The 14,506-nt window shown below is 40.6% G+C and overlaps 1 protein-coding gene across 2 annotated transcripts in view; it reads right to left on the bottom strand.

Moving 5' to 3' along the window:
- Positions 1–14,506, bottom strand: part of TTC7A (tetratricopeptide repeat domain 7A) — a 287,398-nt gene that overhangs the window by 220,781 nt on the left and 52,111 nt on the right. For both annotated transcript variants that reach the window (XM_065400900.1, XM_065400899.1), the window contains exons 6-8: positions 10,288–10,366; positions 6,600–6,760; positions 6,121–6,184 (exon numbers count right to left, since the gene is read on the bottom strand). In XM_065400900.1, the coding sequence (XP_065256972.1) occupies positions 6,121–6,184; positions 6,600–6,760; positions 10,288–10,366 (304 nt within the window). The remainder of the gene's footprint in view (positions 1–6,120; positions 6,185–6,599; positions 6,761–10,287; positions 10,367–14,506) is intronic.

Raw genomic sequence — 14,506 nt, 5'->3', positions numbered from 1 at the left:
CAAATCAGAGATGAGAGTGGATGATGGCATTGAATTTATTAGCCTTGGATACAGGCAGTTTAATTTCCAATATGATAGAGAAGACGGAGCAGAAAGCCAAATCAATCTAAGTTACCTTGCCCCATTCGTGAGCAAACAGTCTTGCTATGTTCTGTTGATCCACAGCCACCAGGGAGAGACTATGCTGTAATACAGCCTCTTGTCACAAAAGCGGACACTACCAAGGACTCAATAAAGGCGATTTAAGCTGTGCTTTAAATCTCAAACTCAAGAGTGGAATAAATTCTAAATGTAAATAAACAGCTAAAAAATTACTTTAAAATAAACACACAAAAGCTAACAGAAAATGTTCCATTCCTGGCTCTGAGAAACCTTTGGCCAGTGAGGCCAATTACAGTACAAAAAATACTCCAGAGAATGGTTGTTAAAATAAATACAACTACATTAAGGGAAAATCCTGCCTGACTCTCTCTTCCCTCCCACCAGCACAGAATGCCTGGCTGGCAACAGAACCAGTACCATTCCACTACGCGAGGGTGTGGGTAGCAGGATATGGGGAGCCCACTCCGAGGCAGGGTGGGGCAAGATGCCAGGGAGCACTATACAGAAATGCAGGGTAAGTGTTTTGGGTGGGTTAAATTAGGGGAAGGACTGGATTGGTGGAGTTACAGCTATACTGATCAACCTGCCAAACCCTGCCATACATGGTGGGCATATCTCAGCCCAAAGGGTTCTACAGCCCTCTGGCTGATTGATGGCCACAAGAAAGCCCCATTGATCCTTCTGGTTCTGAAGGGAAGATGTCTTCCCCCCACAGGCAGCAGATCTCCCCTTTAGGCAGCCCATGTACTATTACTTGGGCAATGTCTACACTTAAAATGCAACAGCAGCACAGCTGCAGACACTACCTGTAGCACTTCAATGTAGACACTACCTACATCAAAGGGAAGGGGATCTCCTGTCGCTGTAGAAAATTCACTTCCCCGAGAGGCAGTAGCTAGGTTGATGGAAGAATTCTTCCATTGACCTAATGCTGTCTATACTGGAGGGTTAAGTTGGCATAGCTACGTCCCTCGGGGGGGGGGGGGATTTCCCACACCCCTGAGAGATGTATCTATGCTATTGTACATTTTCAATGAAGACCAGTGCTTGGGCTGTGCAAAGAGGATGAGAATTAGGCCTTCAATTCTTAAACAAACAAGCACAATAGGCTCTGTGATTTGCAGTAATCTTTAGGCTGTCTGGTCTATTTCTATGGATTCCTTGAAGAGGATACTGTTGTCAACTCTGGTAACTAACTTAATATCAGCTGGCATTGGGAAGGACATCTGCCAAACAATCGGGCTAGAATACCTTCGCTTATCATGAAAATTAGATTCCCATTTTCAACGAGAAAGGAAGCATGTAGGAACACAATTGAGATCATTTCCAGAGGAAACTGAACCTCAGATGTGAAGTGATATATATATTCTGAATATGCTATTTCCTAGTTTAAAAAAAAAAAAAGTTTCTGTGTTACTTTTAAATTGTGCTATTTTGCAATCCAAAAAACTATCACACACTTTGGCTCAGAGACACAGTCAATGTAAAACTTAAATAATGCCCAGTTGCAATTAGAAGTCATCCTCCTTTTTATTGAAATGAGGAAAAAGATTCCTTTTAAAATTACTCACAGAAGCAAACATGATAAGAGGAAAGAAAAAAGTGAGGACACTGTCATAAGCCCTGATTCTGCACCATTAAAGACAATGGGAGTTTTGCCGTTTCCTTTAGTGAATGGAGGATCAAGCCCATGGGGGCTTTAATGTGAAAGCTTTTGGCAGGGAAAGTTCTTGTAACAATGGAGGTGTCCTGGGGCCACCACATAGCCAGGGGTTCATTTGGGTGAATGAAAGGTTAGAAAGGTGACAGAAAGGGAGAGACAAATAATCTAAAATTCATCAGAATATGTAGAAACCCCCCCACCCCCAAACAATGGCATCCTCCCCTCATCAGTTACTTGAAAAATTATTCTTTGAAAAAACATTTTACCCCCCCTCTTTCCCTCTGGATCCCTCTTGCCTCCCCATGCCTGCTCCATGGTTCTCCTTTGTGACTCCCAGGTGTCTGCCTATATCAGCCCTCAAGCCACCATTGTTTTCCCTTCTCTCTGCCCTTCCCCCTTCCTTCTGCCCTTGCCCCACCACAACACCCAGAGGAGCAAGAGACACAGGAACATTCACACTCAGAGCAGACATTTTCCCCAAGAGAGTCCTGCAGAGAAGAGCAGTGACATGGCCATTCTGTACCTTCTAAATACAGTAAAAGCTTTGTTATCCAGCATGTAGGAGGAATGGAGGTGCCAGTTAATCAAAAATTCCGGTTAACTAAGAGTTATACTTACCAATGGAATACCAATTTTCAAAGAATTAGATTACAATAAAATGAATAAAGTATAAAATAGTATACAGGTACTCCAATCCAGTAGCAGTACTGCACTGTGGAACGGTTGGTTTCTTGAAGCACTTAGTTGTATACAGGTAAAGTTTTCTATACTGTAGGTTATCTTATGACACTACATATCACTATGGGCAGTGCCTGGCGTACACCCAGATCACTAAAAATAAACTTAACACTAAAACGAGACTGAACATAATTTAAGCTTTCACTTCAGGATCTTGCAGTGCCCCAGGGTCATCATTATCAACATCAATTATCACTGTAGATGTAGAAGGGGTAGGAGATTGGGCTGAATCTGTAATGACCCTATGACACACCCTGGAAGCTGCTTTTTTTAATAAATCCCTGATATCAGCTTGCTTACATAAAAGAGTGCAGAATGTGCAATTGCATAACCTCCTGGGCAGTATACTAGTCCCGGTTATTAGATTGAAGATTTGTATTGGGAGATATCAGAAATGCCGGTTAATAGAGCTTTGTCATTGATAAAGTGCTGGAAAACATAGCTTTTACTGTAACGTGCTGGAATGGATAGCACTCCAGGAGATAGGGTGCTTTGTTTCCCCTCTAACCTAAGCTGTGTGTGTGATTGGATTGCTCCCGATGAGTCAACCTCATTGTACATTTTTGTTAATCTTGAGAGTTGATTACGGTAAATACTGAAAGAAAGACTAAAGCAGCCAGAAACACAAGAGCCCTTTGCTCACTGGCATGCGGAGATATATCACTGTCATTTTCCACTCTGTAGGAAAGTGAATGTGTATTATTCACAGTGGTTAGCTTTACAATCAAGGGGGAGACTTTGTCTCTCATTAACTTACTCCCCTAGGCTTCAGTAAATTAAAAAACACAGCCACCCCTCCAACTAGCCTGCAGCCAGGCTGCCATGGCCAAGATCTCACATTATGTCATAAACTTAGCAAGATTTCCCCTTGTTAGTAGCTGAATGGGAGAACTACAGGAAAAATGTCCACGGGTCACTTAGATCTTTTGGGCACCAGCGTGCAGCCACTATTTCTGCTAGACAACTTTTTCCTGTGGTTGCATTTCTATTTATTTGTCATGTATATTCTTTAAAACAGCAACAAGCAAAACACTTGTCTGTACATTTACTCTTAAAGGAGGAGCAACACAGTGTCTCTACATTGCTGTTTTCACCCTGCTTCTCCTGTAGCACTCTGCTATGGAGCCTATTTGCCAAATGATACAGCAGTGTGTGCATTCTTTGTCAAATAACACATTACTTTCTTTCTCCTCTTTTAGACTCTGGTGTACCAGGCCTGTGAGGCATCTCCCCAAGCCCCACTGACCACATAAGGCAGGACCTCCCCAGGGATGGCCTACAGAGGGTGACACTAGGAGAAAGCTACTCTTAGTGGTCAACATCTTCACTGCTCCAAAAGCCTGCTCCCTTCTTCCATAGACAGCAGGCCTAAACCTTGGCAAGCTGCAGGGTTGCCAACTACTGTGATTTTATCACAAGTCTCAAAATATCTGCTGCCTTTCTTAAAGCCCTAGCTTCTGGAGTCCAATGATTCAAAGAGAATCTCCGTTTTGTTACCAAAAGAAAAAGATTTCTAGCACTTGTGGCTGCGGAGAAAAGGTTGGAAACACGAAGCAACTGTGCCTTCAGACAGCTCAGAGAGCCAATAAAAAAGCCCCAAAGCTAGTATTGTTTTTAAAAAGCTCACAATTTTTAAGCCAATCTCATGGCTTTTGGGGACCTGACTCATTGTTTTTGAATGTTTGGAGCAGGCAATGCTAGAGCTGTCATTTTTTCCAAGGGTTTGTGTGGAGGGAAGAGGAAGACTTGATGATTGGTGGGAAATGAAGAAAGGTCATAAAGAGTCACGGTTTGTTACTGAAAGATCCAGAGGCTGTAATTAAAAAGGAGAGGAAAAAAATACACTGTATCCTCTCCCTCTCTTGTTTGTCTGTGAGCTGTCTGTTTAGACTGTAAAGTTTTGTAAACTGACTGTTTGGGGGCAAGGGCCAGTATTGTTATGGGGTATTTAAAGCACACAACACACCTTAACTGCTATATAAAAAATAATAACTATTGTACAGTCATTTAAATGAGTTGGACAACATCAATGAGGAAAAACTATTTTCCAGGGTCTAAGAGGATGCAAAACATTAAAGGTTACTTGATACTCTTCTGTAGAGAGGATTTTTTTTATTCGTTTTTCTTCTTTAAGAGACTTGAGTTCACATATAGCTGAAGTTATAATGGTTATAAATATAAGTTATAAACCTGGTGGTTTCCATGTGGTCCATTAAGAATGCTGTGCACATAACACAAATCCCTTATTCACTATGACTGCAGCTAGTCAAAGGCCATTCAGGGCTGGAAGAGCAGGGATGTTTCAGATAAAGACTAAGGTGCACGGACAGACTACTGAATATTGCAAAGGCTGAGCAGCACATATCTGCATTATGCCTGGCTTTAGACACTATTACTAGTCCTCCATTTTTATGACCAACAAATTCACAGAGAAGTTCAAAAAGGTAAATCTGTAGACTTACAATGGTAAATATCAGGGCAGGGTTTAGGAAAAGGGTGTCAGAAATCCAATGCGACTATGGTGGACATAGAAGTTCTGTTTCACACAGCTCAGATCCAGTCCTGCTAAGCATTTAAGTGCATGCTTTACTTTAAGCTCGTTAGTCCCAACAAAGTCAATATGAGTACTGAGACGCATAAGGGCTTGGCTGGGTCTGGTCACAGTGTGATCAGGTTCATAGACACAAAAGTTGCAGCAGCAAATTATCTTAGATTCCAGTAGGAGCAAATTGGTAATACAGAAGAGAACGCTGAACTACACAACACAGCATTTACATTCTCTTACCATTCTTTTCATTCCCAAGTAATTAAAAAATATATGTATACATCGGTGCTTAGCTTTGAATTTACCAAAGGTAACTTATTTAATTCTGCATTACTTGTTTATGAAGTTTTCGCTTTTAAAAAGTTGGGTTTTTTAAAAAAGTTCATATGTCTGTAGTGTACTTCTCTACAAAGTTGCTCTGGTGCTAACATTTATCAGACACAATACCAATTTTTGCAGCCTTTAATAAAGGAAATATTTATTTTATCACCATATCAAACAGTACAGAAAACCTGCAAAGATTAGAGTTGCCAATTACAGTTGCCCCCAAACAGACTAATGCACTTTTTTCACAAAAATGTGTACTTTTTAACAAATACGCCTTGTGCATCAAAGCATAGCTGATCCCTCATTAATTTGAGTTGCACACTCAACTCATTTGTTGCCTGCAAAATTGTCATTTGTAAACACGAGAAGGCTTGTAAAAAAGCCCGTGTGGAGAGGAAACTGTTTGTTTTCCCTTCCTAATAATCTCCTACAAACTGCATTTCAGCAATATCAGGAGTAGAAACATTATTTTCCAAACCACAATATTGGCAAATCATTCTTTTCTTGAAGGATCCCTCAGCCCTTCACTGAATATCCATTTAATAAGCAATAATAAAATCTGAGTCATTAAGAGAAGACACAATTGGTTCCTGCCTTACTACTGACTTATTTATTTCCAGGTGTCTGGGGGAGATTCTGTAATCATGTGGATTCTTTGCAGTTTACAAAAACTTCCAGAAGACTTGACACACAAACGCTAGATACCCCTTATTGCTATCATTATTAAATACTCATTTTGGCTTACCATAGATTCACTGATTAACAGAAGGAGAAGAGCCTCTTCTATGTTGTCTTGAGGGCAGTACAGGCTGAAAGACAAAAACTTTTTTATAAACAAGATCAGGAATTAGCCCACCAGTCTCTATTTTTAATGTCACAAGAGGACCAGTAACTTGAAACATCTCATGTATGATTCATTTGCTATATAATACCCTCTTTTTCAGAGCCACACAATTAAAAGCTCTAGTGCGTATTCTAAAATGGACTATTTTGACCCATTCCACAATTGAGATAGCTATTTAGTCAGATATTCTCCATTCATGGGAAATAACTACATACTCCAGATTTAGGTCAGGGTTTTTCATAAGGCATTTTGATTAGAAGTTAAAATAAATAAATAAAATGAACAAGACTACAGGGTCAGTAGCCAAGTTGGCATTCAGGGACACTTCAGCCACACTTTTTCCTCTCAGAGTGGAAACCAAAATAAAGAGCTAAGCTTACTTGTCTCCTGTGTATAGCTGGGGTCTCCGCCGAAGAAGACTGCTAACGTAAGAGTTATCTTCCTTGTTCATGAACTCAGGTAGAGGATCAGATAAGGGGCTCCAGTAACAATCTTCACTCAAGGAGTGGAGGAGCACTTCGGCTAGCTGTTTGGCAGCTGTCTACAGATCAACAGAAAACACCTTAAAAAGGCTTTCACACGCAGGGGGCATGTCTTCACACAGGAAACATGAGTACAAAACACACTTGGGACCTGACTTTCAGAGGTTCTGAGCACTAACAGTCCAACTGAAGTCACTAGGAGCTGCAGGTGCTCAGATCCTCTGAAAATCAGGCCCTAGAAGTTTGGATGGTCCATTCTAAAGTGGCAGAGAAAGAGTAAGAGAACTTCTGGAAGAAAAGGGACATGTTCGATCAGGCAAGTGAGAAGTGATTCCCCCATGGATATTTCAGGCCCCAGCTACACTACAAATAGTTGGCTCTAACCACATTCGTAGCTTTCTCAGTTTGAAAAATTCCATCCTTGTCTCAGCCCAGAGGGGAATATATATATATATTTTTTTACATTTAAAGGACAATCCCTTCAGCTGTTTGAATTATACAACAGTGAAAGAGAAACAACCTATTTGAGTATTACTACTCTTTTTCTCCTAAATAACTTCAGAACAAAACAAAAACTTTATGCAGGGATGGGAATTGTGACATGTCCTTCCTTGGGCAGTACATGGGACAAAGGTACCTTACGCATCTCCCACCCTCACTCCCACAACATAAGGGCATTTCACCATCTGGTCCAGGAGATACAATGTTGTGAGCAAGCTGAAGTGAATCGGAGGAACCTTTATTCTGGCATTTCCTGCCTTTTTGTTCAAATGTATCCAATGCATCCCAATGGTTTTTGCATAGAACATATGCAGATTATAACACATATATGTACACTCACACACACAATATTACATATAAAATACATGGTGGGGAGCAACTAGGCCTGCCACGTTAGTATGTTTTACATATAAGGTAAGTATACCTATAAATCCTAATATGTCAGTCCTAGTTGCTCCCCACGATGTATTCTAATGTCAAAAATAGTAGGAATGACCTCTCCAATCTCAATCTAGTTTATCTATACCTATGGAAAGTTCCTATTACCAGACTGCCAACAAAACAAAAACCTGTTGATGCTGAGGACTTTTATTGTTTCTTTTTTGACCATCTCGTCACACAAGGACATCATCTTGTTAGTTAAAATGCAATATCAATAATGTGCAGTGTTTCTTGAAAACTGGAAAGGAAGGTTTCATTTCTATATCCAGATAATGGCAAACTGATGTGAATGGCTGGTATTGCTGTGGAAAAATACTGCTCCACATAACTCCTTGGAGCCTTCATACCTCCATGCACTGACAAATGACGGAAAGCTATCTGCTAGTAACCAGCCTTTTCTATACTTTTTATAACATGTAAACATGAGCAAAATACCCTACGGTACAGTGATATTAGCCAATATCATGTTATCATCTCAGCATACAATCATTTAGTCAGTTTCACCCTCAGGAGCCGACTCTCTGACATTTCTTTCTAAAGCCCTGGGGATAAGAAAACCGCACTAGTATCAGTAAGATCTCTGCAGCTCTGCATGAAACTATGACTCTGATTGGGATAAAACAGCTCAGAAGAGACAGGCCCCAAATGCTTGGAGTCTGCTTTGACTTTAATGTACAGTGCAGTGGCACTGTAAATTAGCTTCACTTTTGTTTTGAATAAGACCAAACAAATGAGAACAATCCAAGTCTCTGATTTATATTATTACTGCCTTTGGCTAAAAAAGCATCATTATGCTTCGAGTACATTGTCAGCCTACAAGCGAAATATGATCATGTGTTTAATTTTAGTGTTTGAAAAACTAGTTTAAGTAAAGTATATTTCTGCCCTAATCCCCTCTCAACAGCTCATTTTTTTAAAAAGTCCAATGGTATAGTGGTATAAACACCTCCTAATCTTCCCCTGGGGATTAATCTCTCCTATGCGGCACAGCTCACCCTGCAGTACAGGGAAAGCAGCTTCCAAGTACCACTGTGTCAGAGTTTGGGGACAAGAAATGGTTATGCTCATCAGCCCTTCAGCAGAGCAATGTTATGGTTGAGCAATAAAATCCCCCAGAATTCTGATCTTGGTCTGGAAAGTGATGGGACCATTTCAACTGTGTCATTTTTTAAAAAAACACCCATTTCCATGCCCAGCACAAAGTTAAGCTCCTGAGAGTATGGAATAAGCTAGAAACCACCTGGTGACCTAGAGATCTTGAGCTGACACAGAAGAGACATTGTCAGAGTGGACAGAGAAGTTCCAGAATGACACATGTTGGTGAATAGGGACCAGACCTGACATGGACTCAATCAGGAACACACCCAGAACACTCATTCTGTACATGTCCATTATACTCATTCATTTTAGCCCTGGATTTGTATGGTAGGTGGACACATTCAGATCAGACCACCCTTGGGACCTTGGTATCTCCTGAACCTAAAATCATAGGTCAAAAGCACAGCCACATCTCTTCCTCAGCCTTCCCTGGACTCATTTTGGATCGAATATATGGACAGACAGTCAAAGTTGAACCAACACAAGGCCAGTTTAGTCATCCAGGTCTCAGTAACACACAAGACCATGACTTTCCAGGTTTAAGGGTCTTCATCCATGACCAATAGCATGGGTAACAGCAGTCTTATTAAGAAGAGGCCAGATGACAATCATATATTTGGGTGACTACCAGCCATTGCTGGGAGACAAAGCCCTGAATCAGAACAATAGGACAGATCCAAACTTTGACTGACTGACATCCATTCCTGAGAAGTGGCCTTTTTCCACCTAGCCATGCTATATGAGTTATGACAAGTACCAGAAAGTCTCCCATTTCAGGACTAGCCACTGGTTAATGATGCACATCAATAATGTCCCTGCTACTTCCCCATGTTCCATATTTTTAATATTACAATTGAAGCACACACAAATATAAACCTCCGAATAAACTATCAGCTCCCCCAAGAACAAACCCTCCATAACTTGAGACAGTCTCTGGCTGCTCTCTAACATGCACAAGTAAATTCTGATGTGTCCATTTGTAAGAGGCCCTTGGAAAGGCAGCACACAAAAATGGCTATCCCCAAGAATCATCCCCAATTACATTGTTCAACAGAGTGCTTCACAGAGAGAAAATGCACCGCCTTAAATCCAAAAGCACTGGAAGTTCCAGGAGGGAAAAAAGAATCAAATACATAGCACTGCTATCTATTAATGTGAAAAAGCATATGTGCATCTGAGTGTGAAAGAGAGACTAAGACAGACATTATCAGCTGGATTCCAGGGATGCCAGAAATACAGGACATATTTTGTTTCACATTACAATTGTTTTGGTGTGCAAAATAAAATAAAATAACCTACAAATAAAAAAAATACACTGAACAGAACAATGCTTTCAAAAGAGAGGCAGAGAAAATATCCACCTGCTCAGGTATGTCTGTTGGGCTTGTGTGTCTGAATTAAATGTGTCACCACAATGTCCAACAAGGGCATCAGTCTGGGGAGGGCTGGGGGAATCTTGTTCCACAGCAATGATTAAGAAATAAACTATCCGCAAAGCAGATTAAACTGACTTCCCATCTTTAAACCCTTCCATACATTTCCTTACCATTTTGAAGCTCTGAGTAGCTTTTGTTTCCACAGTCCGTAATACTTCTCGCAGGTCTCTCATTCCTTTCACGATGTTTCTAACAGGAAGGCAAAAGCAGCATGTTTAAACCAGACCACTCGTGATGCACATCTGCTATGCAACAAACTGTCTTTTTAAAAGAATAGAAAATAAAAAGGATAATCATTCTAAAGTTAGCCTAACGACATAAAGCAAGTCACTCTGAGGCATAGGAAAAACAATGGCACTCTGAATGAGGCAGAGTCGTTAGCATGCCTATCCCAGATGGCTTCCTATGAGAAAATCACATTCACATTTGAAGAACAGAGGAGACATTTGGAAGCCTTTCATGGATCATATTTATAAAACAGATGCTGCTCCTCTTTTTGTGTACACACTGTACTGGTTTGTATTAAACTGAGCTTGCGTGATGTTCTTAAATGACTACTCCTTTTTGGTTATGTTTAAATGTTGTATCACTGAGAGTAGGCAGGGTGAGGGGGTTAGGAGTTGTCTATCCTGGAAACTTTTACCAGTGACTACAGTAAAGTTATACCTCTATAGTTAAATTGCTGTAGTTATACTGGTATAACTCTCCATGTGAATATTCTGATTCCTGAATAAGAGTGGCATTCCCCTCCGTTCCAAAGTGACATAAGTTAAAGAAAAAGGTATATTTATACTGGAGTAAGAGTGACCACATGGGCGGTTATGCTAGTCTAACTAAAGCAGTTTAAATTCACAGTTTAGCTTATATTGGTATAACTTTCCTGTATAGGTAAACCCTACACTTGTTAAAACAAAGAGAAAGAAGAGCTGGGCACCTACAGCAAGACTTTTTCTATGAACATTTCATTGAATTTTAAAGCTAATTGGCTTCAACCGTGTTCCTGCTCCTTCCATGTTACATTCCACAAACATTCTAACAAAGAAGTTTAATGGCAGAAATGTTTGAGAAAACAGCAACAGGTTAACAGTTATCAAAAGATATTTGTGGGAAACAAATTACATATTAGTAATCATGAGTATTCACGCTAAAAACTTCATTCAAGGAGTTGTGCTCATCCAGTGAGGGAACAGAACCACATTGCATGACCTTCTGTCCAATCAAAACTAATCATCATATTTCAAATTTCAAATCATGAATTCTCACAATGATCTGCTCATAGACAATTTACAGGACAGAAATAATTTAGAACAAATAATGCAGGTGTGAAAATCACATGCTGCTCAGAGACAATTAAAAAAAAAGTGAAATATTTTGAGCAAGTTATTTGCTGTGAATTATTTGCTCCCCTCTAAACAGAAAATATGGTTTGGGTTCGTCAGGGACAGGAAGCTTCAGGAAGTTTCTAAGGCTAGGTCTACACTACCCGCCTGAATCGGTGGGTAGAAATCGATCTCTTGGGGATCGAATGATCGCGTCTCGTCAGGACGCGACAATCAATCCCAGAATCGACGCTCTTACTCCACCAGCGGAGGTGGGAGTAAGCGCCGTCGACTGGGAGCCGCGGAGGTCGATTTTGCAGCCGTCCTCACAGCGGGGTAAGTCGGCTCCGATACGTCGAATTCAGCTACGCTATTCGCGTAGCTGAATTTGCGTATCCTAAATCGACCCCCCCTGTAGAAGAAGACCTGCCCTAACTCTGGCCTTAATCTTGCAATGAGCTCTCCAGATGCAGGAGCAGGACCTTAGTCTGCCTTTTTGAGGGTCAGAGCAAGAATGGAATTCAATAAAATCTTATATTTTTTAAACACACACAGAGGTAAATCTGACCCAGTGTGTGTGTGAAAGCAGTAAGAGTGCAAAATGAGCAAAGATTCTGTTTGGCTGCTTTTTTTTTTACCTCACATCAAATAGCATTCCGCATCCACAACAAAAAAATACAACAAAAAGCTCAGCAAGCAAATCTCATTATAGGGTTGGTGTTCATCAATCTAGGGTGTCAGTCCAGGAAAGCACTCGAGCACACACCTAAGTATATGAGTAGTCCCACTGACTTCACTGGGGTTAGTCTCATGTAAGTGTATGCTTAAGTGATTTCCTTGATCGGGGCGTAGAAAAGTTAACAAAAACAAATAAACAAAAAAGACTGTAAGCAGTGCTATTTTTGCCTGAAAATGGATGGACGTAGCGATGCATATTGGCATTAATGAGCTGACTTGGATTTAGCCACAAAGATGGCAATATTTTACTCCACAATAGACATTTGAATAGCCATTTTAAAGAATGTTTTATGACTATTTGTGGACAATTTAACAAAGAAAAATGTTGACAAGTTATGGCTGTACTGGGGCTTTGGTGTATTATGGCTTATATGTGATGCCAATGAAGCACTATTTAATAACACAACACACTCTGGCTAGGTACTGAAACCCACTGGTGCTGTTTAATGAGAACAATATTGTACGTACATAGTGCATTTCATGCAAATAGATCTCAAAGCATTTTACAAATAAACTTAAAATGTATCTCATGGTTTCACAATGCACACTGAATACTAGGATGGGAAATGAAAGATACTGTTGTGGCACTCTGTACCTCAAAGCAATACCCTGGAACCCCTATATTCACCACTGTCATATAATTTTGATATGTTATATACGACGTATGCCTTATGAGGTATCATTTTGAAAGTCTTGATCTGTTGAACATTCATATCCTGTTGGATTGTATGTGCTATCATTGTATGTGAAGTTATGAAGTTTTGCTGTGTGTGTGTTATTGAAATATGTTGTGAGGTTAGGAACACCCAAAACCAGCCTTTCAGGTACTACAATGGAGTAGTCAGAAGCACTGATGGCCCATTAAAAGAAATCCACACTCCCAATGGCTGTCCCAGGAACTGACTTCTCAGAGAGCGCACGTATACAATGGAGGTTGCTTGATTCACGTCACACCAAAAGATCTTTCCAGTTAGCTGGAAGAAACCATAAAAGAAGAGTGACATCATCACTTGGCCTCACTCCCCCCACAACTCAACACCTGGAAACACGTCTGGAGGACAAAGACTTTGAACTAGGGCAGGTGGTCCCGGGCTGGAGGAGAGTTACAGCCTGTGCATTGAAGATTTGTGACCTCTTTGACCTATCAGGGTGAGACACTCCTTGATTAATATCCTGTTTAGTTTATAGAACTCAGACTGTGAATTTAATTTAGGTAACCAAATTTGATCTCTACACTTACTACTTATAATCACTTAAAATCTACCTTCCTGTAGTTAATAAATTGGTTTTATATTTTACCTAAAACAGTGTGTTTTGGTTGCATTGCTTGGGAAATTTCAGCTCAGTTTACAAAGGCTAGTGTATGTCCTCTCCACATCGAGGGAGGGGCGTACTGGGTAATGAACTTACATTAGCCAGGCTTCTGATCAGGGCAAGATGGTATATTCTAGGGGAGCAAGGCTGGGGAACTGGGGGGAACTGGCTGGAGCCTCTCTATTGTTGGTTCATGAGTGGCTGGGAGAAGCATTCATGTATCTCAGTGGGGTGAGTCTTTGGTCCGTGGATGTCTGTGTAAGTGCAGTACCTACCAGAGGTTAGTAGCTTGCCAACAACATCACAGTGTGAGAGGGAGCCCAGATTGGTGGGACAGAGGGCTCAGCAGTCCTACAGTCCAGGCTGCACCTAGGAACCCCGTCACAACTATATCCAATTAAAATTACAGGGCAAATTTAGACAGACAGTATGTAATGAACCAAACTGGAATCTGGCCAGGTCACCGAGATCAGAGGTTTTCATTCAGGGGTATACCTACCCCATGGGGGTACGCAGAGGTCTTCCACAGGGTACATCGACTCATCTAGACATTTTACTAGTTTTACAACAGGCTACATAAAAAGCACTAGCGAAGTCAGTACAAACTAAAATTTCATACAGACAAAATGAGAAAGAAAGCAATTTTTCAGTAATAGTGCACTGTGACACTTTTGTATTTTTATGTCTGATTTTGCAAGTAGTTTTTAAGTGAGGTGAATCTTGGGGTATGCAAGACAAATCAGACTCCTGAAAGAGGTACAGTAGTCTGGAAAGGTTGACAACCAATGACCTAGCCAGTGGCTTCCAACCGTTTCAGATTACTGTACCCCTTTAAGGAGTCTGATTTGTCTTGCATGCCCCCAAGTTTCACCTCACTTAAAAACGACTTGCTTACAAAATCAGACATAAAAATACAAAAGTGTCACAGCAATCTATTACTGAAAAATTGCTTAACTTT

This window comes from Emys orbicularis, chromosome 3 (assembly GCF_028017835.1).
Source record: "Emys orbicularis isolate rEmyOrb1 chromosome 3, rEmyOrb1.hap1, whole genome shotgun sequence".
NCBI classification, from domain to species: domain Eukaryota; kingdom Metazoa; phylum Chordata; order Testudines; family Emydidae; genus Emys; species Emys orbicularis.
This window is presented reverse-complemented; position numbering and strand designations above follow the sequence as displayed.